The sequence below is a fragment of the Halichoerus grypus genome, chromosome 5 (genome assembly GCF_964656455.1).
Source record: "Halichoerus grypus chromosome 5, mHalGry1.hap1.1, whole genome shotgun sequence".
In the NCBI taxonomy this organism is placed as follows: Eukaryota; Metazoa; Chordata; class Mammalia; order Carnivora; family Phocidae; genus Halichoerus; species Halichoerus grypus.
Genome location: NC_135716.1, coordinates 20,989,837 through 21,016,416, shown reverse-complemented (window position 1 = coordinate 21,016,416; position 26,580 = coordinate 20,989,837). Strand labels below are relative to the sequence as shown.

The 26,580-nt window shown below is 41.1% G+C and overlaps 1 protein-coding gene across 5 annotated transcripts in view; it reads right to left on the bottom strand.

Moving 5' to 3' along the window:
- SAMD12 (sterile alpha motif domain containing 12) overlaps positions 1–26,580 on the bottom strand; it is a 345,023-nt gene that overhangs the window by 89,548 nt on the left and 228,895 nt on the right. Inside the window, exon 5 of one of the 5 annotated variants that reach the window (XM_036120279.2) lies at positions 3,733–3,796. The exons of the other annotated variants lie outside the window; for them this stretch is intronic. Within the exon in view, the coding sequence (XP_035976172.2) occupies positions 3,735–3,796 (62 nt within the window). The 3' untranslated portion in view covers positions 3,733–3,734. The remainder of the gene's footprint in view (positions 1–3,732; positions 3,797–26,580) is intronic. 5 annotated transcript variants of the gene reach the window in all.

Genomic DNA, 26,580 nt, shown 5'->3' with positions numbered 1-26,580 from the left:
AGGTCTCCTGTGTTAAAAAAACATAAAAAAATAAAACCAAACATGTCTTCCTGGTCAGTTTCAAAAGGAGGCCAACCAAAGAAGACCAGTGAGGAACACTAAACATGATATTGTTTTTCTGTAATATATTAGCAAATCCTGGTAGCTTCAATTTGGCTTCATTACATTTCCAATATATGCATTCATCGATTCATCTTCTTTTTTCCCATAGTTAAGATTTATGCACTTTATTAATCACCTCGTGACAGCCATCTCAGCAGTTTCATTTAGCAGAGTAAACCAGTCAAACCTCATCAGACTTCTGGGGATGTCACATGGCAAACTCTGGATTCCTGGCAACTTGAATTACTCTTGCCAATATGAGATTTTTCAGAGCGATCCATCTTAGGGCCACCTAATATATCACGTCTGACTCTGCTCTTTTCCTAATTGATAGGTTGAGAGAGACACCCGCTAGATCTTGCAATTGTCCCCCTAAAGCTGCCTTGGGATAGAGGTACCTTGGCAGCGGCAGCTCAAAATGGCAGGCAGTTAAACGTTCTGTTTTCCAAATGTAACTTGACTGATATGGGGGGGGGGCCCATGTGACATTCAGTGAGCCCACATTTTCCAAAGGACTTTAATAAGCAATGGCAGCCTTCCATGCATTCACCTCATGCTCGGGCGGTCTAAAAATAGGATGTCACCAGGTGTGATGGACCAGCTATTCATTATGGTGTCCTAGCTTACAGTAGTGCTAACCAGACTCAGGGGCTGTGGACACTTCCCTAAGTTGTTGTCACCAATTCTAATTCTTGGCCACACTGTATTTTTTTTTTTTTTTAATGGGTTGACTTTTCCAATGTCATCTCTACTCTCCTTAAAGTTCTGAAAGTACACAGTTCTAAACATACTTTAGCATGACTCAAATAATTTTCACATCATCTCTATTAAGTCCCGAACAGCACATGTGAGTTACTGGCCAGGTTGCTTTGTGATACAGAGAGTATGGAATTGGATTCCAAATGCAGGTATAATCAGAAAGAAGCAATCTGAACACACTTAGTCATTTAAGAGAGAGGTCTTCAGAGCTCTTCCAGGTCTTACCTGATTATATGATCAAACAGAAGGTTTTAAGGTTGGCACTTTTCATACTAAAGGACTCAAATAAGGAAGATGCAATAATTTGCAAACTCTTCCAGTGGAGAGGTTGAGTAGAAATTATGACCCTTATGTAACAGCATGGCACACGAGACCAAAAATTAAGAAAAAAAAAAAAGACCAATCTGATATTAAGAAAACCTAATGAGAAATCCAGAGAAGAAAATGGGTTACCACAGGGCTATTTCTATGGCCTTTCAAATGCAGTTGCACTTCTAAAATTGGAATTAACAGTACTCAAAACTCCTCAGCCTCACAAGTTTATAAAATGGCGGTCTGGTTTAACAAAGAGAGGGCTAGATGAAACATTGGGAGACCTGTATTTTAGCCTTGACCTTGTACAAAACTGCATGGTCTGAGGCTGAGCCATTAAACCCACCACGCAATAAAGGGGCTAGAAGAGACAGTGGCTTCCAACCAGTCGCCCTCAAAGGTGGCAGTGGGCCTTCTTGCCCTATTTTTGCTTTTCAGAAAAAGGACTCACAGAAATCACACATTTACCCATAATAAGATTACACTGGATAATCAAAATGTCACATTTATTTGCTTTTTGCTTAAATTATATTAACTGAAAGAGGTAACACTAGTTATTTTGTGCTAATCCATACTCTAATTGGAGGATCATGTTTTTACTTAGTGGGAAATCAAGTTAATTGGCGCTTAATAAGCGCAAATTGTAAAGGGAATCTTTCAAAAGTAAAACTCACAGGCAACAATAAGTTTTAAATGGGAACTTGGTGGTGGCCAGTTTAGAAATGGTTTCCCAAAAATCCCTTCCAGCTTAGGATTTGTATTACTATGAATCTTTATCTATATCTATATCTATATCATCTATCTATCTATATAAAATTATTTGGTCCTTTTCTGGTTGTCTTTTGACTTTTAGTGTAGGACAGTTTTTATCTATTAAACCCATGGCTTTACAACTTTTTCATTCAATTCTGTGTATACCTGCAGTGAGAGCATTTTAGCCAAACCTCATAATTTCCTTGGCTTACACGCTCCTCGCTTCACTGGCCTAATTATTTTAATAAGCAGCTTAACTGAAATGCTGGCTTATATTTATATTTCAATTTAATTGTGTACAGTTCCTAGTATAATGGAAACCTTGAAAGTCTTTCCCCATTTGTGAGTGTTTCACTGTGTCTCTTTGTTAGAGACACTCACAAATAAAGTAACTTCACTTTATCTTCAAACATACATCTTTTATTTCCTTTCTTCCCCATCTTTTTTTTTTCTTTTTCAGATTAACAATGCAAAGAAAAGATCCCCAAGTTCTATCACGTTGGCTGTCTACATGAAGAGAACAGAGAATCCCCGTCCAGGCTTGCAGGAGAGCCTGGGTCTGCTGCATCGAAATGAAAAACCAGCAGCACAACCCTGGGTCAGCCATCCAGCTCAGGGTGCTTGGGTATTATTCCCACTCTACTCATTACCATCATGAGCAAACAATTTTCTTAAAGGGGGAAAAAAAACAGGAAGTGGAAAAAGAATGACCTGGAAAGTCACCTACTAATCATAGTCTCTGGGGAATGGAAAACTGAATTCCCCTTATGGTCTAATTATTCTTTGGTATCTTTAATGAAACCAAATCATGAGAGTTTCCAGTGTCTGGCCGATGTTTCAGAGGCCTGATTTTCACGTGTCCTGGGCCCTGAAAGAAAATATTCACTAACTTCCTGAAGTTTCCTTATTATCCTCTCTTTCCATTTAGTTCCCAGAAAAAATGTTGGTCACTTTTCTCTAACGCGGAAGTTAAGAGCTGGAGGAACATAAAAGATGTTATGTCAACTGTCATGTGTTTGGTTCTTGAAACCGCAACAGTGTGACTTCAGAATTTGTCAACGGGGAACAGGCAACACGGTCAGGTTGACATGGAGCAGCTGACTCTCTGATGACAACTCTTCAGGCACATAGCAATGGACCCTAAGCGTGACCCTGCTTTACCAGGCAAGAGTGAATATGCGTCTCTTTTCATCTACGCTCCCACACGTGGGCCGATAAAAAAAGAAAAATGCTACAGAGTGATGCTTTAGAAACCCAATTCTATTGCCTACTATAAACTGCGGCATGCCAGAATCAGGGGATTTTGGTAAATCTAATAAAACACATTCTGGATTCCTTGGATCAAAAGCAGTATTTACAGATTCACAGAAAAAATAGCAACAATACAATAATAGCGACTTCTGTTCTGCAATACTGTTAGGCCAGGCTGGACTTGAATCTTTATTCCATTAAGATTCACAAAAACATAAACCCTTGCAAATTGGGCAATATTTTCTTTGGCTTCTGCCGGGCTCATGACTCAGAAATGTGAGGCGGCTTCCTCAAGAACACACAGGTGCCAATGGCCAGGGCCAGTGGAATGTTTTCCAGGTACTTTAAGGGTTCCCCAGACCCAGTCCCCTTGCTTGACACACAAGATGTTGAAATTTAGAGCCAGAAGGTATTCAGATGAGGTAAAATAGTGAGCCTGAAGTATTAAGGCTATGGGATTATACACAGTCAAGTCTGATGATTCATGATACCTGAATGGAATGTGACTTTGATGGTGAGCTTCTTGTAGGCCAGAAAAGTGTCTGTTTTGCTCACCTTTAGTGGTAGCACGTTCTAGGCATTTCTTCAATATTTGTGAATGTAAAGCCAATATATGAAACTGAAAACAGAAAACATGTAAGTCAATTTACATTTGGTTTCAAAATACATGTTCTCTTCAGCAGATTTATCTTAGGAAATTATATCCTTTTTAGGATTACCACAGCCAGTTTGCCTTTTTTTTTTTTTTTTTTTAACACTTTGGTGAAAATCAGAGCCAGATGTGTGCTGCTAGAAACCAGCTGAAGATGTGAAATGCAAAATACCCCCAATACGCAGTCAGATCATAGGTGCCAACTGATGATAGTTCTGACCCATGGGGCTCAGAGCCCGTTCCTTCTACCAACACTCGACTGGCACACTTAGGTCCTCAACCATGTGTGAGGTGTAGCAGGGAGAGATGAGGGCTCATGGGGTGAAATGGCAGGCCCGTCACTCGGTCTTCAGGCACAAGCCAGCTCTCTCCAAACACGCTCACCCTTGGTTTCTTTGGCATCGAAAGCACCTCTCAAAGCTGATCATAAACCCCACACCAAAGTAAGATTCAGTGCAACCTCTTCAGTTGAACCATACTGGCCCAGATTTGGGGCACCCCAGCTTCCCAGTCGGAGGGTAGCCTGCTTTTATGTGAGACACGTCTGCCTGTCAGGTTAGGTGGGGAAAATGCTCACTCAGCAACGAGGCGTGAGCTGCCATTCAGGGACATGAGCAGAGCCTGCTGTGCAACGTTGGAGAGAAAAGCTCTTCCTTCCAGACTGACAGCCAGGAATGCCATTTTCTTGTTCAATGAGTGCAAATCTTTTCATTTCTGCCCACAATCTCCAGAGCCCGGCTACACATCGTGACCCTCCCCCTGAGCTGAGCAGGCTGAACAGACTGACACAGGCTTAACAAACATGACCGACTTCCGTGAGTGCCATTGTGGGCAAACGGAACATAAAGTTAATTGTTTCCCTAGCAGAAGAAGAGCTTCAGAGGCTTGCTTCACTGAGAGCTGGGCGTGCTTCCGACACCCTGAAGCTCAGCTCAAATTACCAGTAGCTACATGTCAGGAGGGCCTGTTTCAGAATGGTTTTTTACACTGTGACATTAATAATTTATGAATAGGCCAGTACGCAAAACTGTACTTGTATGAGGGACCAAGAGGTGGGGTCAACAGGAACTTAACTTCTTAATAAAGGCAGAAGGATGAAAAAGCCAGTAACAACATAGCCCTTGTAGGTAATATGGGAAGTGTAAATATTATCTTGTTTCTTCCATCAGTAACTGGGGGAACAAAGAAAAGACCCAAGTAGGCTCATGTAACAAAAGGTGACACTTTGTATCTTCCCCTCTGATCTGCTCTCTGAGCAACTAGGTTGGGTCTGAGTGCATGCATCTGATTTAAGGTAGTTTTTACAATTGTTTAGGCTCATCTACTTAAGGAAAACTGGGGTGCATTCTATCCTGTCTTGTGTATTGTCACTGGAATTGCCAGCAAAGTGTGGAGTGCAGAAACTTTATTATGTGCTTATGTGACAGAGAAAGAGAAAGAACCAGCTTTACTTTGCAGTTTTGGTGGTTATAAAAAAGAACCCCCCCTTTTTTTCTCTCTCTCTCTCCACTTGAAAATTGGGAAAACAGGGCATACAAGTCATCTAGACAGAAAAGAAATCGAGTTTGTCCAGGTCAATTTTTGGCATATTGATCCACTTAGACTCTCCATCAATTAGATACAACATAACATGAAATAAAAAGAGAATTAGATTCTTCTAATCAGCTGAATTACAAGGTCAGAGATCTAAATTATTGCTTTCTTGTTTGAGAGGGAAATTATTGGTGAAAGGATATTTTTATTTTATGCATTCATTTAATCTCTGTATTTATACACTTTTCTAATAGCTATCAGAGAATGCTATGATGCAAATAAAATTTTGCAATTCAATATATATAGATTATGTTTCTCATCATTCTAAATCTTAGAGATGCTTTGAAGCTCTGAAATAACCAATACTCCACTTATTAGAAAATAAAACCATGTCCAAACTACACAAACCCCAAATATCAGTGGATAACAAAGATGCATAATTCCACATATGAAAGTATCAGATGCTAGAAACTCAGTTTATTACTATAAATCCAAAGTAATTTTTATTAAGTAAAAACCCGTGTAAGAAAATATATGTAAAATCTTGGCATACAAAGGACTGCTTAGTAATAATAATGGTAACCCAGCTGTCATGTACCGAGCCTTTACCAAGCAGTTCACAGCCAGGAAGGGCACTAAAGGGATCCACTGAAATATAAGACCAAATTCTTGCTCTTTATGAACTCAAAATATAGGTAATAAAAGGAAAGAAAGAAAAAAAAGTGACCCTAACTATTTCCTATGGACCAGACATTAAGCAAAGAGGTACACATATGTTTTATACTCACGATAGACCTATCAGGTAGGTGCTACTAAGCCCAGCTGCTGGAAAAGGTCAGTGTATCTCTCTCTCATCACATAGCAAAGAGCAGTAAAGACCTTCTCTCCAGCTTCATTGCTCAATGCTCTCTACCCTCTCTCGGTGCTTCCCTATGATCATTTCTCCCCCGTTTCTCCAATGCACGGGGCTCTTATTTTTTTGTCATTGAACTTGTGTTCAAAATGTTCCCTCTGCCTTAATATCTAGTTCAAATATCCCTTCCCCAGAGAAGGAAGGCTTCCCTGAGCTCTTGGTCCAGGCAAGCCTGTTCTAGGCCAGGCACTTAATAGTGCGCGTTATTCCCTACTTATTTAGGAACATTGGATGGCTGTCTGTCTCTCAGTAGATGGTAAATTCCCTGGGGGCAGAGTCTGCAGGTCACACTCCTCCTGCTTCTCCAGCATTCAGCCGTTAGCAAGCTGGTGGATGAGGAGGCTCCAATGTGCATCTCCCCAAGGTAAACAATAAACAAACAACTTCAAACGGATGAAAACAGCTCCGGGAAAGCAAAGGACTACAATGAAGCAGCACCAAAAGTCCTGCGGGAGCTCCCAAACTGAAGGTGAGGACAGAGCAACAGTACAGAAGGTACTTCACCTGTATCATCCCGTTCCCCATACCAGAGCAGCTCCGCACCAGGAGGGTAGGGAGGTGGATCGCACCCCACAGGGAACTAGAGAACCCAGCTGATGGAGCTGCCTGGAGTCCTCCCCAGGCTGGAGCTGTCACTGAGGAGAGCCCCACCCTCAGGGGCCCGGGTTGCCACTGTGCCCCGCTCTGCAGGACCGGGATGCTGTAGAGCTTTGCCATCTACAGAGACCAGAGCTGTTGCTGCACCGCACTCCACCCCGAGTCGAGTCTGGGGTCAGGGCTTTGAGCTGCCATCACCTGGCTGTGTGGCTGATGCTCTGAGCCCCACTCCCTGGTCCTGAGTCTGAGTACTGATCCACCATCACCGGGGCTGAGCCCAGGTCCCGACTCAGACGTTCCATCCCCGGGCCATGCTGCGGCTGTGCACCGCTCTGTGGATCCCGAGTTACAGACACTACTCACGATCACCAGGGCCGAACGGCTACTGCTCTGTACCTTGTCCCCTGAGGCCTGAGGTCAGGACTCGGACTGCCATCCTGGGGTGCTCTGCTCTGCCCCCTGGCCCCCCACAGCTTCCGGCCACCGCTGCTCCCCTGTGGCCTCAAGAGCCCTACCTGCCGCCGCGACCACAGACACCTCCAGGATGCCTGCAGCTTTGGCCACTGAGGACCCCCCCAGTCTTTGCCAAAATTAACCTCAACCGATGGAGCTCCATGGAGACTATGCCTCTGTGCTCTTCCTGAAACCAGAGATGCTATACCCCACCACAGCGGTGCACTCTTGGCAGGAATGTATTTGGTACAGTGATTGTGGGAAAAAGTATGGCGGTTCCTCGAAAAATCTAAAATAGAATTACCATAGGATCCAACAACCCTGCTCCTGGGAATATATCTGAAGGAAATGAAATCAGTATCTTAAAGAGATACCTGCACCCCATGCTCATTCCAGCATTATTCACAATTGCTAAAATATGGACACAACCAAGTGTCTGCTGATGGATGAATGGATAAAGAAAGTATGGTATATATACACAGTGGAATATATATATATATATATATATATATATATATTTAATAAGCCCAAGTGCTGACAGACAGCATGGTACTTTTTTTTTTTTAAAGATTTTATTTATTTATTTGACACAGAGAGAGAGCACAAGTAGGCAGAGAGGCAGGCAGAGAGGGAGAAGCAGGCTCCACTGAGCAGGGAGCTGGACGTGGGGCCCCGATCCCAGGACCCAGGGATCATGACCTGAGCCAAAGGCAGCTGCTTAACCAACTGAGCCACCCAGGCGCCCCTACACAGTGGAATATTATTCAGCTATAAAAAGGAGGAAATTTTGCTATTTCTGACAATATGGGTGGATTGGTAGGGTACTGTGCAAAGTGAAATAAGCTAGCCAGAGAAAGACAAAAACGGCATGGTAACACTTATGTGGAATCTAAACAAAAGCCCAACTCATATAAATAGTATAAAAGTGGATGTCAGTGATGAGGGGTGTGGAAATGGGAAGATATAGATCAAAGGGTACAAACTTTCAATTATAAGAAGAATAATTTCTGAGGATCTAACGTACAGCATGGCGATTATAGTTAATAATACATTATTGTGCATTTGAAATTTGCTAAAAGGAGATCTTAAGAGTTCTCCCCCTGCCCCGAAGAGTTACCTAGTGAGATGATTGATATGTTAATTATCTTCATTTTGGCAATGTCTATCAAATCATCAGGTACAACTGTAAGTACAGGCAGTTATACTTGTCAGTTATTCCTCAATAAAGCTGAAAAAAAATAGTGCAGAGCACATAGTAGGTACTCAATAAACACTGATAGAGTGAATGACTTACCAGCTACTCCCTGACAGAGCCAAGTTAGAATTGAAGCTTGTTATTTTTCAGTACCATTCAGCTTTCATCATGTATTTCTCACCAGTGTTATTGAAAAGAATTTGCCATCATGTGTTACCTTACAAAATAAGGTAAACAAAGCTTGGATCTTGATGTCCAATTGTTAAGTGGACATTCATTTATATTTTCATCATGTATTCATTTACTCAAGAAATACTGGTTGGGGGGTGGTACCTGGGTGGCTCAGTCGGTTGAGTATCTGACTCAGTTTCGGCTCAGGTCATGATCTCACGGTTATAAGATTGGGCCCTGCATCGGGCTCTGCGCTGAACGGGGAATCTGCTTGAGATTCTCTCTGTTCCTCTCTGTTTCTCTCTCTCCCTCTGCCCCTCCCCGCACTCTCACTCTCTCTCTTTCAAATAAATAAATCTTTTTTTTTAAAGATTTTATTTATTTATTTGAGAGAGAGAGAGAGAGCACATAGAAGGAGAGTGAGAGGGAGAAGCAGAATCCCCGCTGAGCAGACAGCCTGATGCGGGGCTCAATCTCAGGTCCCTAAGATCATGACCTGAATCGAAGGCAGACACTTAACTGACTGAGCCACCCAGGTGCCCCTAAAATAAATAAATCTTAAAAAAAAAAAAAGAAATATTGGTTGACCACCCAGTGTGTGCAAGGAACTCTCCTAGCTGTCTGGGATAGAACAGTGAATAAACCAGACAAAAATTACTAGGATGAATGACATTTTAGTCAAAAATATGCTCAGTCCACAATGTTGGTCCAATTTTTAAGTGTCTGCCATATATCAGGCTATGTGTATAAGGTTGTATGACACACTGACATATAGACTAATGGACTTTTAATTACTATAAATATGAAGTCTATGAAATGAGGTGGAGGTAGGGAGAAGCCTTCCGCAATAGACATATCCAAATGACTGTGGTGCTTTACAAGAGCCAGGCGTTTATTCTGTTCATGTTCTCATGGCTCCAAAGACAGTTGTTTTTATGGATGGTTTAGGAGCACCAAGAAAACTGAGGTGATCATCATGCAGTGGCTCTGCCATTTGTCCCTAACCTGATGATGTAACTGATGCTAAGGATATCCAAAAGAATGTCACTCTGACTTTGATGGTCATTCAAAGAAAGAATTATCCAAATGTTGAAGCCATGGCCAAGTCACTGGTACAAGGATACCATCTTCTAAAGTGACTAATTTCACTGAGACAGCATACATCGAATGCATGAGCTTTGGTATGTTCATTTTAAAGCCAAAAGAAGAAATCTCAATGGCCAGTAAATCAAACAGGAAAGCAATTCAACCTTATCAGTAAAATAAATGCACATTTAAATTGCATGTCATTTTAAACCTAATTAGGAAATATTTAAGAGGAAAAAGAAATACGTAGTTTGTAGAACCTTTTACAGGAAAGGAATTATTCCACATTCCTGATGGAGGGTAAATTGTTATAAATTTTCAGAAGGGCAGCTTGTTCATATGGGGATATTATATGAACTCTTTAAAAAAGCCATACCCTTTTTTGAGGGCATAATTGTGTTTTACTTGGGAAAAAAAGAATTTTCATAATATGATGTTTATTTTTAATCATAATACAAAAGCAGAAAAAGTAAAATGCAGTACTTATAATGGAAAACAGCATTAACCTGCCCATTTCTGCCCGTCCTTGTAAATTTCTTGCCAGACATAATCACTTTTAACCATTTTAGCTCTTTCTTGTAGTATTTACCTCAACTGTTCATACACTTCTACCAAGGGATTACCCTGCAGAGAATCTACTCCAGAAATATTACCAGGAAAGCTGTAAGATTTAGGTACAGGGATGTTCATTCTGTTATTATTTATAATAAGAAAATCAAAAGCAACATTTGTTTGGATTGTTTGAATAAACAATGGCCTAAACATACAATTGAATATTCAGTAGCCACTTATCTATAATGGCATGGCAATAAATAAAAACACTTATAAATTAAATATATAACAGATTACCTTTGGGTAGAGGCTGGTATCAAAGATGAATTTTTGTGTACTTCTCTTAATTTCTTTTCAATTCAAAGTTATCTTCAATAAATGTATGTTTTCTTATAATCAGAAAAATGGACACTATTTTTTCTTATTTTTTATTTAAATTCAATTAGCCAACATAGAATACACTGCTTTAAAATGTGAATCTTTTCTGTAATCCTGAGACTTTGATTTCATGTCATGTAGTGTGGGGGCAGTTTGTGAGAAAAGGGTTGAGGGAAATGCATATTTTCATAAGACATATTTGGGAGAAATGGGAGAAATCATTGCTTTTGGTCCAATTCTGTGTGTGTGTAAAACATATTAATAAGGGCGATGATATAGGATCTGCATAACAGAAGGAAAAGAGTTTGACTACAGTCTACTTTAGTCATGCAATGCTATGTATGTGGAGGTCTACAAAGGAGAACTAATAGATGAATGGGGTACCAATGGCCAGCAGAAACCCAAGTAGGCAAGTGGTCAAATTCAGCAAGACTGGTAGGTACAGGAAGGGCAACATGCACATCTAGGCAGGGTCCAGAGAAAGGGAGTGGGTCACATTCACCAAAAGTAGTAGTACCAGCAATAGAATTAAGGAATAGGGATTTTTCTGGAAGGTCTCATGGCTTAGGACTGTGATGAAAGATGTGGGTCATTTGGGGCCCATTGGCCTGACTCTGAAGATGCATAAGGGGAAACTCTGCTCCAATTAAGTTAGAGTTAGAAATTCTGGGATGATCTCCTTGGCAGAACTAGGTAGGGGAGGAAAGAGGACAGAGTAGGGCAGAGCTGTCCTGTAATGGACTTTGAAGGGAAAAGTGCATTGGTCTCATCCAACTTGAGGCAAAGGATTTGCGGGGGTATAACCATTTTGAGAATGTAAGAATACAGGGGTTCCAGAAGCAGCGAGTGGAAAATTTCAGATGAAAGCTCACCCAAAATGTACTAAGGTAGATTTAAGAGATGTTCTGAAGGATTGGCAAAAATCTCTTTGTGGCCTACTGACATGTGGCTGTAGGTTAAGTATGTATCAATAAATTTAAATATATATATATTTTTTGGATTGGGAGAGTATATGGTAGATTAATGTAATCTCCACTCAAATTTACATAATAAAAGTGTCCTCAGCGTTGGGCATGGTTCATCTCCCGATCACATGAAAGTCATGTATATTAGGGTAAATTAGGCAATGCTGCCCCCAACCTCAGTGACTTGCTTCAGCAAAGGTGTATTCCTCTTTCACATGACACTTTTATGAGAGTAAGGCAGCTTTTCTCCGTGCACAAACTCACAGATCCAGGTTCCTCCTATTTTGGCAGGCCACCATCTTTAATACGTAGCCTCACATGGCCTAGGAAAGGGGTGAGAGAGAGTGGAAGACTATGCAGGGAATTTTGTGGCTAGACTTGGAAGTGGTATATGCATGCTTCTGGCCCGGACACAGAGGGGAATGGTAGTGTTTCTGTGTGCTCAGGGAGAGAAATGGGCTAGCAACGGTTCTTGACATGCGGTCCCAGATCGACAGAATCAAAATCAACTGGGATCTTGTTAGAAAATTCATAGGCTCCACCACAGCCTGAGTCAGGGCATCAGTAGGGTTTCCACAAGCCCTTCAGGTGATTCTGATGCAATTAAAGTTAGAAAAAGCACGGGGGCAGGGGATTGTTTAGGCAGTCTCTTTCACGTGTTTTTTTGTTAATGTGTAAATGTTACAGCTTACATCTAGATAGTGCATGTTCCTAAAACTGTATATGCTTTTGGGCGTTTATACTCTACCAGGAAGCAAACTTAGAGTTTCTACAATAGGCCAACTTAAGCCTATCTTACCAATTTTGAACTTAATACAATATACAAAGATGTTCATAAGAACTGACTGCATTTTTGAGCACTCATAGATGGAGTCCAGTAATTTTATGCAGTTGGAAGCATTTATTTACTTAAAGGTTACAAGGTTTAAAGATGTCTAACAATGGTTGAGCCATTTGCAGCAAGTCAAAACAAGCCCGAGTAGAAATGCTTATGACAAATTAGAAGCAGGATCAAATAGACCGGCATGGGAATAAAACCCCTGGACAAAAATGACATAATTTTAAAGAGAAAGAAAGAAAAAAAAAAAGGAACTGCAAAGAGTGCAATGTGGTGGGACCACTAGATGTGGATAATTAGCAAGTTGTAATCATCATGGAGGACCCATACCATGTGAAATGTGTTACAACTGTGAACACGGCTAGGAGTAGAAATATGAAATAACAATATGAAAAGCTTTGATGCAAGTGGTTCTCTTGACCCACTCACTGAAACACCTTCTATATTATTACAATGCTCACTGGGGGTGTGTCATTCAAAGTTACAGATTAAAAAGCAGCTCAGCCATTGTCCACTCATAAATGGACCCCAGCCTGAATCACTGACCAGCATTTAATTACAGACACCTGTGAAATGCTTCAAAAGCTGGACTACTGGACTTATTAAGTGTTGTATCTTAAAACAATGAAACTGTTCATTTGTTTACTATAAACATATAAACTGCATCAATATTTCATTCACACTTTTAACATCTGCTAGAATGGCATATGTCATGATGAATATAAGTATTTTATTCCTAATCAGTTTATAAGTTATAAAAGTAACACAGGCTCAGGGACAAAAATGATCCATACAGATGGTTACAGAATAAAAAGTAAACATTGTCCTCTTCCACATTTCTACACTTCCCACACATAACCACTGCTACTAGTTCCTTATGTTCTTCTTAGGGAAAACTTCTCCAGGTAGAGAGTCCCTGACCTGCATTTTAGGAATATCTCATTTAAAATAGGCATCTTAGAAAGCTGTCACAAATAAGGCAAAGACAACATACTTAAAATAACAGTGGAAATTGAGAGAACGAAAGAGCTCAAGCTAAGGCCAAGAATACAGTAAGTCTATACATACACAGATGCTGGAATGTGGGTAAAGCTCTTCACGATACTTTCTAGTAACACAGAGTTGAGCATTTTTGCTGGGGTAGATTAAAAGGGCAAGGGATCAAAGGGAGAGAAATTAAGCCTGTATATTATTCACAGAAGCCAGAGGAAGAAAACTTGGATGCCTTCCAGGAAAGAATAGGGACCATTCTCACTTGTTCACTGTTCTTCAATTTCTTAGGTCACATCTCAAATGTGAATGGTGGCATCTTGAATCTGTAGCCACCTCTATTCCTTTGCTTGTTAATTTATTTATGGTATACTTATTAAGTGTCTACTTTGTGACATTAGCTCTGATCTCCAAGAGTTTATAACAGAGATGGAGAAAACAAGATGAGCATACACGAAACATTTGGAGAATAGTCAAAGATGGTATACAAAAAGATAAATTGAATATAATTAAGTGCCAGCCTGCATGGTACCATGAGCAACACTTAATTAAATTCAGGCCATAATCCATGTCCTGGTTCTAAGAAAAGAACCTCCCACAATTTCGTACTTTCCACTGTAACTAATACCTGGAGTTCAGTCCAGTAATGTGATTTAGCAATGACTGTATTTCCATTCTCAAAAGGGAAATCTGTTGTTCTTGAAATGTGTATATGTTTATATGTGTGTGCATGTTTAAAAATACCTAGTTAGTTTCAGGGGGAGGCAGAGTGGATTTGATTGCATTTAGTGATTGATTGTTCAAATTTAGTACCTCCGGGAAAAGATGTCATAGGATCATAAAATCTAGAGGGAGAAGCCTGAGAAATCAACAAGGTCAGTCCCTTGCCTCCAGGTGGGACGGAACTCCTGACTGATTACCTAGCCAAAAAGTTACAGTGACATTCTTGTATATATTTTCTTCTTGCATATATTGAATCAGAGTACAGCAAGGCCTCTGGTATTGGACCATTATAAAGCAGTATGTGCGGCTCACTAATACAAAATGCCTGGAAGGAAACTAAGTTAATATATATGGCTTTACGTTTACAAATGAAGACTCATCCATCATCAAAGACCCAGAATGATCACTGCCGAGACATACAAAAGAACTTAAGAGAAATACCTGTTTTCATTTGTGTATCATCCCTTCAACACAAGCAATGACGAGAAAGACGTGTGCATTTCCTGGACTTGATCTGGGGTATGCAACACATTTTACAAAGGGATTAAAGGGTCCGAGGTCTCTTAGACAAGACTATGTTATGCCAATTTCACATTAGAGACAACTTATGTTGTGGAGTCTGCAAAAGAATAATACTTATGCACTATGCTAAGGCCATAAATGGTATTGGAGGTTCTTAAAAAATTGTAAGAGACAAAATAGCAGACAGCCCTGGAATGGAACCCTGTGGCTACACTCCAAACACTGCATGGTTTCCCTTTCCAGGAGAAAGAACATGTGGCTCAGACGCCATCACCTCACATATCTGATCAGAGAAGACATTAACAAGGGACCTTTTTAAAAATTCTTTGATTAACAAAAGTGAAAGAGGAGACAGAATCTTCCCATGTTTTCAATGTTGGCAGTATCTTCTTAGGATCTCAAAGTTTCTTTGCCTTCCAATTTTGACCTTTTCTATTTGGCAGATGTTTTTATTTATTTATTTATTTTTCCCCAGCCTGTGTTTCTAATGGGGCTTGAAATTAACATGGCTTTTTGTTTACCTCCTAATTTGTGTGCCGCCATCATCGATGTTGTCAGCACAGTTCTGGGAATAGGGTTTGTTTACTGCTTCTGTTGAGCAAGCAAAGAGAGAAATATAGAAAAGACTGTTCTGCTCATCCCACCCCAGTTCCGATTCCCCCTCCATTCACAGAAATGGCCTTCATCAAGCAGCCAATGACCTTCTCGGGTAAAAGCGCCAAAAACCATCTTCAAGTGCTTGTCCTCAATGACGTTTCTGGGCTGCTTTTGACATAGCTGAGTATAGCCTGACCCCTTCCACTCCTCGTTAACAGGTGACCCAGAAACAGAACCTTTCCCCAGGTATCTCCATTCTTCAAAGGATCCCTTGCAGGCTTTCTGGGTTCTTGCCTCTTCTCCTACTTCTCTGTGAGGTTACCTATTTTTGAGTTTTCAGAGGCGCACTCTCTATATATAGGTGACACCCAGTTCTACCTGTACACCACTGATTCTGCCTTTGCCTTTTCATTTGGACTTACGTCTGTGCTTCCCGACCATATCAGGTTCCGTTTGGGAAAGGGGGAAGTGATATTTCTCTCCCCAGGAAGTGTTACTAAAACTTCACAACGAATCCCGGAAACAGAGTTTGGGTTTTGTTTTTTAAATTCTTCATGGTCTTTTGATCCCACGCTTTTGTCCATTATTCAGCTTCTATGGCTTTATTGCCAACATTCACCTTTTCACAAAGGGGTCTGCAATCAGTAAATATATTTGGGAAGTGGAAGGACCCTCTTTATTTATGCTTTACCTTTGAAAAAGTTTTGCTTTTAAAAGCTATTTAACTATTTTTTCAATGTGAAATTCAGTGCCACTAAGTACATTGATAATATTGTGCATCACTACTATCCATTTCCAGAACTTTTTCATCATCCCAAATAGAAACTCTACTCATTGAATGATAGCCTCCATTGCCCCCAAATCCCCAGCTGCAGGTAACCTCCAGTCCACTTTCTGTCTCCATGAATTTGCCTATTCAAAGTACCTCATATAAATGGAATCATATAATATTGGTTCTTTTGCATTTGGCTTGTTTCTATTGGCATCACGTTTTCAAGGTTCATCCATGTTCTAGCACCTGTCAGAATTACATTCCTTTCAATGGTTGAATAATATTCTATCACATACACATCACATTCTGTTTATCCATTCATGTGCTGATACACGTTTGGGTTGTTTCTACCTTTCTGCTATTGTGAATGCTCTGAATATGAACGTACAAGGATCAGTGTGAGTCCCTGCTTTCAACAGAAGGACCCTCTTTTGCTTTGCAAAATTCTCAACTTCATCCAGGAATCATAACCAGCAAGGTCTCAATTGTTCATTTATCCTGGTTCACAACTAGGGTTTGGGTGTTGCTCCAAGTCACCTGTTGGGATTTCAGATCCAGGCTTGACTCTTCTTTGCCCGCTCTGTTTGCACGGAACTACATTCCCCAGGCTCCTATGCCCTCTAGCCTCCAGGCAGCTGTAACCAATGAGGCACTGAAAGGAGACTGAGGGCTCAGAAGAAGGGAAAGGCCAGCATATCTCTTCCTCTATCGCTTTGCTTCTGGTAGCATCTTGGGCAGGGCTGCATCTCCTGGCTCCAGCTCCCACCAGAATAGGCCACTGGGGTTCCAAGTGCTGCTAGGCAACCCTGACTTGTAAGTTCTCCCTCCTCCTTTTGTCCCTCCAGCCCCAGGGAAGGCAGAAGCTTCCTCCTGTTCCTGATCTCTGTGTTGTCTCACTTTCACACTTGGGCTGCCAATTCCCTTCATCAAGTTCCCTCTTCTAAATACACATGGAGTAGTTTCTGGGTTCCTGACTGGAAATTCACTAATAACCATTCTATTGGGAAAAGAAGATCTAAAATTTCTCAAGATGCAGAACCTGTAACAGTGACTCCACACTGTCTTCAGGGTACCATCCCCTTAGAAGATTTAGCTGTGATTCCATTTCCATGCGGCCATGTGAGCAAGTTCTGGCCAAAGTGATGTAATCAGATGTGTTGTGTGGCAAATTCTAAACCTTCTTTGTAAGTGAGCTGCTCCATACTCTCTGGCCCCTCGTCCCGTGGCTGGAGCATGGATACGACAACTGGAGTTCCATCCCTGGAACAAGAGGGCAGGGGCCCTATTCTGGGGAGAGCAGGACCCAAAGCTGGAAGGAGCCTGAGTCCTGAAGAACCCTGTTGGTAAAACCAACACCACAGCCCTGCTCTGTCTACCTCTGCAGTTTTACATGAGAAGCAAATAAAATTCTCTTTTGTCTCAGCTGCTGCTATTTTGAGTCTCTATTTGTTTATTGCAGCCAATCTGAATCCTTACAAATTCAGAATCCATATCATGAGCTTGATTTCTGTCCCACACTGCAGATGAATTTTCTTACGCCTTTTCTCACTAGATTAAAGCAAGGTCCTTGATCCTCCGATCTTATTCTAAGTTTTGGACACCTCCTGTTTATACTTGGAATTGACCTATTCTCATTTACAAAGCTTTCAAGAAGCTTTATTCTCTTTAACAGCTTCTGCTTTGCTTATTAAATTTTCTCTGAAGGGGAGGTGTAAAATCCAGCCCCTCACCAAGCCCATATCCAACCTAGAAAATGATTAGGGCCTTGGATGTTAGAGAATTTTTAATTAAAAGCTTGGGAACATTGTTCCTCAAGTATTAATAAAGCCAGTAAAATGGAGAATCAGCACGGCCTAACACCACAAGACAGACCGTTAGTGTCCTGGTCTGATGGCCCCGCTTCACAGAGCTGATGGGCTATAACTGTACCTAATGGCTGCCAAGCACAGATCAATCTCACCTATACTTTACCCAAGTGGGTGTCAATTAGAAATACGGACGTCTATGATGATGGCTCTCAAACTTTATTGTGCATAAAAATCACTTGGGGGAACTTGTCTGAAATGAGGATCCCCACCCTTCTGCTTGTGATTTAGATGGTCTGAAGTGGGGGCCACAAACCTGCCTGTTCAAAAAGGACCCCAGGTGCCTCTAAAGCACATGGCTATGGACCACACTATGCAAGGTGCTGCTCCCGAGGAACTCATGAAGGCTATAAAACAGCCACAAGTGGAGAGAGCTGTCATCAGCTGGGGGAGGGGCCGGAGAACATTAATTGACGTCTACTACGTTCCAGGGGCTCTGCTAGGCATTTTCCAGACATCACCTTAGTTTATGCTTATGATAACCTGCATAACTGTAACTATTAATAATGACTAGTATGGTTATCCTTGCTTTACAATAAGCAACCTGAGGCTCAGAGAAATTGAGCAACTCGCCTAAAGCTGCAAAGTGGCTCCAAAGCTGGGCATGTGTGTGCTGGACATATCCTATTTATTTCTCTAGTTTTGCCCGGCATCCCTCCCTATCATGCGCCGCACTCCTAGACACTGACCTGTAGTAACTGCATCCCAGGGTCCTCTGCCCTCCAGTTGGGTTGGATCCTGCCAATGGGATGTGCTGGGAGAAGACTGGGGCGTGGGGAGGAGACTGAGGTCAGGGTATGGCTCCCCCAACTTCCCTCACTGCAGGTCATACCACAGCTCCTGCCAGAGGCTCTGGCTGCCTGATTGTCTCTTTCCAAGTTCCTATTAACTGTTCCTTCTTCTTGCCCCTTCAGGTCTAGGGCTGATAACTGGTTTCCTTCCTCTTCTAACTAGGCTGAAGTAGGATACTGACCTATCTCTTTCCCCACAGCCTGCCCATGACTTTGTAAATACAATTATTTCTTTATTAAATTCACTTCCAAATCACCCCATCTGAGTGTTACATCTGTTTCCTGCCAGGAATCTGACTGATACAGTTTGCTTGGCTCCAGAGTCCTCCTCTTTCCCCTGTTCTACACTGCCTACCTCACTCCCTTGGTGACGAGGATGATGATGGTGATGATGATGATGAAGCCACCGATAATGGCAACAATGACCACACGGGCTGGTTGCAAACATGCAAGTTGTTGTGCTGAGTGTTTCCCACAGACATTCTTATTTAATTTTCACAAGCACCCTAGGTATTAGGCCCTGTTTTGCCTCCTTTGTACAGAGGAGGAAAATGAGGATCAGTATGATTAAGTAGTAGAACCCAGCGAAGCCAGTAAAGGGTGGTGCCTTGGTACGTGAGCGATATTTACTCCTTCTACTGGGTGTCAGTGCCATTGCGTTATTTCCCCAGCTAACTGTGCATGAATAACATTCATAAAAATAAAGATGTTGAATGAAAAGCCTATGTCACTTATTTTTTAGACTTGAGTTTGAAAAAATTCATTTCACTCCAAAAGGGAATAGGGTACCACATGATTGTTTTCTTTCTTCTCTCTCGAGCACAACTCAGTTCAGACCCTTCTGCTGCACATATGGTAGGTTGTGATGGCTGCCCCAACACCCTCCAGTATTGTATTCCTTATATTCCTCAGCATCCTGCTTATCACAGTGCTAGATAAATGCGCCTACAGTTTATTCTGATTATGGTCACATCTCTGGAAATTATCAACATAATTCCAGGATCACTGCTAAAATAAACCAGAATTCTAGGATAAGATCTTTCTTGATTCCCAAATTATTTTTCTAGCCTTCAATGCAACTACTCCCTTACATAACCAGAAGCCTATAAAATCAAACTGTATTCATGATTAAGCCACACTCTTTGAATATGTCTTATGCTTATAACATACGGGCCTTTGCTTATGGAGTTCTCTTTGCTTAGAATTCCACTCCCTCTCAAAAATTCCAAAGAGACATCCCTTATCACCTTTGTTTAGTTCTTGGGTCTCTGATGACATTGCTTCCATATTTATTGTCTTTCTTTATTGCAATTTATGCTCATGCTTAAGGAAACTAATTCTGCTCTTATCTGTGGAGCCCCTTCTATGCTCCGAACACTCAGTATAGCCCCATATCCACGGAATGAAAAGACTCACTTTCTGCACTCACAGAATTTACTTTCTGGTGGCAGGGACCACTGAAGGTGCTTAAAGAATCATTTTTGAAGGAAAGAAATCTTTGACGCTTCTCCCGTCTTCCTTAATGAAAAGCAAATCTTCATACTCCAGATGTTTGCTGTCACTTCCAGGAATGGGGATGGGAGGAAGGACTAACATTTTGCCTGGGCTGTTTCTTCTGCTCAGAATTCTTGTTTTCTATCTATATGCCTCATCAGTTTCTTTTCATCCTTCCTCCCCAGCAACTGCCTCTCTAGTTTGAAAAGAATCCCTCCCTCCTTTGTGGGCCCATTTCCTTTGTAGAGTCTCCTTTAATTCCATTTATGGCTAGTCTTAAAGATTGCTGGTTTACCTGCTTGTCTCTCTGGTGATGGGTATGAGGTATTCAATATCTATTCTACTTTGTTTCTAGTGTGCTTCATCCCACTGCAGAGGATGTGAAGCGAAAGTACTATATTTTCCAGACTCCCTTGCAGCTAGATTGTAAGTTTGACAAATTACTCTTTCATAAGATTTTGATAGAGAAAGTGAGTTGGAGGCTGCATATCCCCAATGGTGGGGACATTGCATATTTCTATGGCAGAGCTCCTAGGAACGGCCACTGCTCCAAGGGTGTCCAGAATCAATTGCAATGATGGGTCTCCCTTATCCCTGGATAATGGCTAAGGCAATTTGCTCTTAATTTCAATGATTTCCCTGGTACTCCCCTGAATCCCTACCTTCCTCACTGAGGCAGAGAGAGTAACTGACCTCACAAGGCCAGATGGGTGGTATTGTTTGGAAGTCATTTCTAGAATTCTCAGTGAACCTGTACCTTCTCTAGCTCTTCCAACAACTTTAGAAGTATTTGCTTCCCTACACTAAATACTTTCTGCATAAAACAGAGTAGTTTTTATTTCCTACATTTGAGCCCTGACTGATATTACCAGGCAGAGAGTTGTACCTTCCGTGTCTAGATTAGTACCTGTTGTCTAGTGGAAAGACTTTAATGCATGTTGAAGTGAATAAGCACTTTATGAGTCCAACAATGTGCTTAACATTCTCTAACTATGAACTCACTTAATTCTCACAACTGTTCTGAGGTGGGACTACTTTGCCTCATGTTACAAATAGGGTTAGAGAGATTTAGTAAATTGCTCAAAAAATCTGATAGAGGGCCCGTATCTACTGCCAGATTTAAACCTGGGTTTTCAGTCTTCAAAATTCTTGCTCCTTCTACTATGCTGCTGCCTTCTTATAAGATAAAGGTATTTCACATGAAGAAACAGAAAATATATGACTGATTACCTTACTGATTCATTGAAAACACTATCACAGGACTGAACAATTTGACTCTTGAGGGTGAGGATTACATTCTTAAAATAGTCTGTTTCCTACTGTGTATGTAAGATATTGCAGGAAGTCGTCTATAGTGTTCCCTGGAATATTAACTCACCTGCATGCCTTTGCAGTTATAGTCACAAAGTGGTCAATAGAATGTTTGTGGGCAAACTAAGATGTCGCTAAAGATACGGATCTCAAAATTTTAATTTTCCCTTTATCAAGAGCCATTGGTACAAAACCATTAATGGAAGTATTTAAGAGATTCCTTCATGTCACATGTCTTTTGTGGGATTTAAGGGAGACACTTTCTAGCATAAACATTTATGCACCCAAATTAGAAAGCCCATATAGAACATAAACCACTTTATGCCCCTGTATTGACATATTAATTAGTTCTAAACACTGATGGCATGCAGGTGTGAGAACAGCAGGGAGGAAAATTAGATAACCTCTTGGTAATTTGCTAGTTTACAAGTTGAGAGAGGTATTCTGGCTTTTCTTCACTTCTATTTCTCCACTTGGCCAAATATAAAACAACTGAGATGGTGATTATAGCATTCCTCCGAGATAGTAAATGTGAGACCTGGTGATCTACTGGCAACCTGAAAGTGCCAATGTTTATCAAGAAGTATGTGGAAATTAATGAATTCAATCTTTTTCTATAGAAAGAATGTTATATTGGCACCATTTGGGATAGCAGGCAGGATGTATAATAAGCAATTTCAAAGAGCAGTATGCTTCGTCCACATAGAACATGGCGCCTGGGGATGGGATGAAGCAGAGAGGGTTAGCTTATACATCTTCATCAGGAACAACTCCTGTGACCTCATTTATTGCATTTTTTCCCTCAGACTGAAATATTCACTCCCAGTTTACATGATTAGATGGGAAGAACAAATGCTCTAATCTATAAAGGCAAGCCTAGGTGACTGAAAATAAGACATGAACTCTGAGGTTCCTGAGTACTTGGAATCAATGTAGGGGCCTCTCAGCCCTGATTAAGTCTCCCAGAAGACATTCCTCTTTTGGTTTTCTTAGTTGGCTGATCTTTCTCCTCCTGTCTCTAAGACCCTCCCTCTGTGGAACTGTTTTTCTTGGCTCTTATCTTCTCTCTGTCCCTGGGAGAGCTACCTTTTCACCTGACTTCAAACAATCTCCTTTGTGTTTTTAATCACAAGGTTTTTTCCTCTGGTTCATTCCCTTTGACATCTACAATCAAATGCCCAACAGTGTGTCAATCATCTGCTTTTATATCTTACTCTTACCTCAAACTTAGTATGTCCAAAAGGCAATAATTATCTGTCTTCTCTTCAATGTTTTTTCTTTAGTACCATCCTATGATGCTTCTTATATTTGGGCTTGAAATCAAGTGGCCTCCTCAATCTTATTTGCCTTAAAAAGGGCTTGCAATAAGCTATTTCTTCTTCATTCTTGAAATCATTACTCCTTTACAAACATTCACCCTCTCACATCTGGATTATTATTGTTTTTTAAAGATTTTACTTATTTATTTGTGAGAGAGAGAGAGAGAGCAGAGGGGGAGAGAGAGAGAGAGAATCCCAAGCAGACTCCACGCTGAGCATGGAGCCAACGCGGGGCTCGACCCCACGACCCTGAGATCACAACCTGAGCCGAAACCAAGAGTTAGATGCTTAACCGACTGAGCCACCCAGGCACCCCTGGATTATTCTTTTTAAGTAATCTCTACACCCAAAGTGGGGCTCGAACTCACAACCCCGAGATCAAGAGTCACATGCTCTACCAACTGAGCCAGCCAGGCGCCCCTCCAGATTATGTTAATAACCATTTAGAGTTCTCACAACAGTTCTGTGACTCCTATTGGAGTCCACATTTCCAATGCTTACCACTCTTTAAACTAGTTGACTATATTCCCTATGCTGTGCTTTTCATCACCGTGACTTATTTATTTTATAACTGGAAGTTTGTACCTCATAATCCTGTTCACCTATTTCATACCCCTCCTCAGGCAACCACCAGTTTGTTCTCTGTATTTATGAGTCTGTTTCTGTTTGTTGTTTTTTGTTTTGTTTTGTTTTTTAGATTCCATATATAAGTAAAATCATATACCATAGAGTCCAGTAATTCCACTGCTGGATATTTACCCCCCAAAACCAAAAACATGAATTCAAAAAAACACATGCACCCCTATGTTTATTGAAGCCTTATTTTGAAAGCTACCTAAGTGTGCATTGACAGATGAATGGATAAAGATGTGGTATATATACAATGGAATATTACTCAGCCATAAAAAAGAATGAAATCTTGCCATTTGCAACATGGATAAACCTAGAGTATTATGCTAAGTGAAGTAAGTCAGTCCTTCCCATTCCTTAAGGCTCAGACCAAGTCTCAGTTCATGAATATTTGTATGACCACACCATCCTCACCTTGGCTCTGTTCTCTAAGCCCTTAGGGCATTTGTAACATTTCATGACATATTGTCCTTGAACATTATTTAATGTGGGTTAGTCTTTTCTTCTCCACGTGAATATGTCTATACCTCTCTCCCACAACTGCTACTGCCCCCCACCCCCTTACATGACCATCTCCCACTATAGCCTCTACTGAACCTTTGATAAAGTGGGTATCCAGGTAGGACATGCTCTATGTTTTTTTTTTTTTTTTAACATATCAAATACAACAACATTTATGGTACTAATTTTATCTAAAGTGTATAATTGGGGAAGTTGAGGTTCAGAAAGGTTAAATGACATACCTAAGGAGGCACACTTGGTAAGAATCAGTGCTAGGTTCCAAGGCTGGGCTAATAATGTCAAAACTCCTGCTGTTCCCAGACTTGACTCCCAGATAACACACAGAATGAGCACAGGGAAATTTAGTTACCTTAGTTTGGTATTATATAACAATATTCCTATATTACTAATCTTGTCCTTTCTTAAGATGACTGAACCAAACTGAGACAACCACGAAAAGAAATATTTAGAATTCGCAACCATAAAGAATAGATTATATCACACAGATCTTTACTCCTGGTAGTAATTCAGCATGTGGATTATTAGGATTCAGATGTGGCGTATTGTTCTTTGATACATAAAGCCCAGGTACGGAGGAGGAGCTGAGTAAGGGAGACTTGCTACAGACCACATGTGAGCAGACTCCCCTGCTGGGACTGACTGACACCTCTGCTGGGCGGGGGCGGGGAGGGCAACATCCACTGAGAGGCTCACCCTGACAGCTGCAGGGCCAACATCAGAATGAAGAGATCTAACTGCTTAGAGATTTCTGGTACCCTCTTCTTTTTGGTGTGATTTATCCTCAAAATACTTGGACAGGTGTGGAAGGGCCAAATTTCAAAATCATAATAATCATCACCATCATAATAAAGATACTGGCATTGCCAACATATTTTTCTGCCTAATGATGTAAAAAACAAGTATACAAAAATTCTAGAACTAGTTAACATGATGTTTGGATGAAATTTTCCATGAACACAACAGATGTCCCCAACTTTGCACATATAATGCAAGGTTTGCAACAGAGGTGTGAAAACCAGTTCCATTACCTTTATCTCTCAGTCAGATCAAGACCATATAAAGGTTGGGAGCTTGTTTAAAGATTTCTTTAAAAAAAAATCAAGTGTGGGTGAGGATGTGGAACATCCAGAACTCTCATACACTCCTGGAGGGAGTGTTTATTGGTACAACCATTTTGAGACAATGGAAGAATCTACTAAAGCTGAATAGTGTGGACAGATGAATTGTGACCCCCCCCAACCCCAAATTCATATGTTGGGAGGTCAAATCCTCATTACCTTACAATATGACCATATTTGTTGATATGATCTTAAAGAAGTCACTAAGGCAAAATGAAGTCATATGTAGGAGCCCTAATCCAATATGACTGGTATCCTTATAAGGAGAGGAAATTTGGACACAGACACATACAGAAAGAAGACCATATGAAGACACAAGGGGAAAACAGCCATCTACAAGCCAAGGAGAAAGGTTACAGAAGAAATCAACCCTACGGACGCTTTTATCTCAGACTTCCAACATCCAGGACTGTGAGAATACAAGTTTCTGTTGTTTATGCCAGCCAGTTTGCAGTACTTGGTTATGGCAGCCCTAGCAAACCAATGCATCATACCTCCCCAATGACTCAGCAGATCCACTTCTAGGATGCACCAACTGAAATGTATTCTTTTACCATTTGAAGACATATTTAATAATATTCAGAACATCCCTTTTTACAGAGCAGTCTCAAACTGGAAACTACCCAAATGCCTCTGAACTGCAGAATACATAAATAAATTGTGATATGTTCACATGTTGCACAATTTGGAGCAATGAGAATAAACAACCTAAAACTGCAGACAACAATGTGGACAAATTTCAAGGATAATGTTGAATGAAAGAGGTCAGACACAAAGAGCTCATAATGAATGATTCTATTTATGCAATGAACAAAAACAGATGATGCTATTCTTTACTATCAGTATTTAGAATAGTGTTTACCCTCTGGGGCGGGCGGGGTGGGGGAGCAACTGGAAGGAAGCAGCAAGGAGGGCTTCTGGGATACTAGTCATCTTCTTTTTCTTGGTCTGGGTGCTATTTCATGGGTGTGTTCCATTTGTGAAAATTCAGTGACCTAACAGTTAAAATAGATGCATTTATATGTAATTCAATGGAAATGTTTTAGAAGGAGGTTTTCTATTAAGAAAGCTGGGCATGAGTCCATGACAGTCTAACCTGCCTCTATTTGCTTGGGGGTAGGGGAGAGAGAGAGAAGGACTGCTTCCTGATCCCAAGTCTCGCAAGGAGGCTTCAAGAGAAGTCTTAACCTGGTGTGTGTCTCTGGGGGATGAAGTGAGACATCTAAAGAGCCAGAACCTGTGGCTCGCTAACTGCTCTGGTGGCAGACCAAACAAAATATTTTGATGCTAGGGACAGTCTGCCCTTGTTTCTCAGTGCAAGGACTGCAGAAGCATTTCCCAGGGGCCAGATCTGGGCCATCCCATAGGAGAGAGCTGGTGTGGAGGAGCTAAGACCTCTCCAAAAGGGCACTTAAG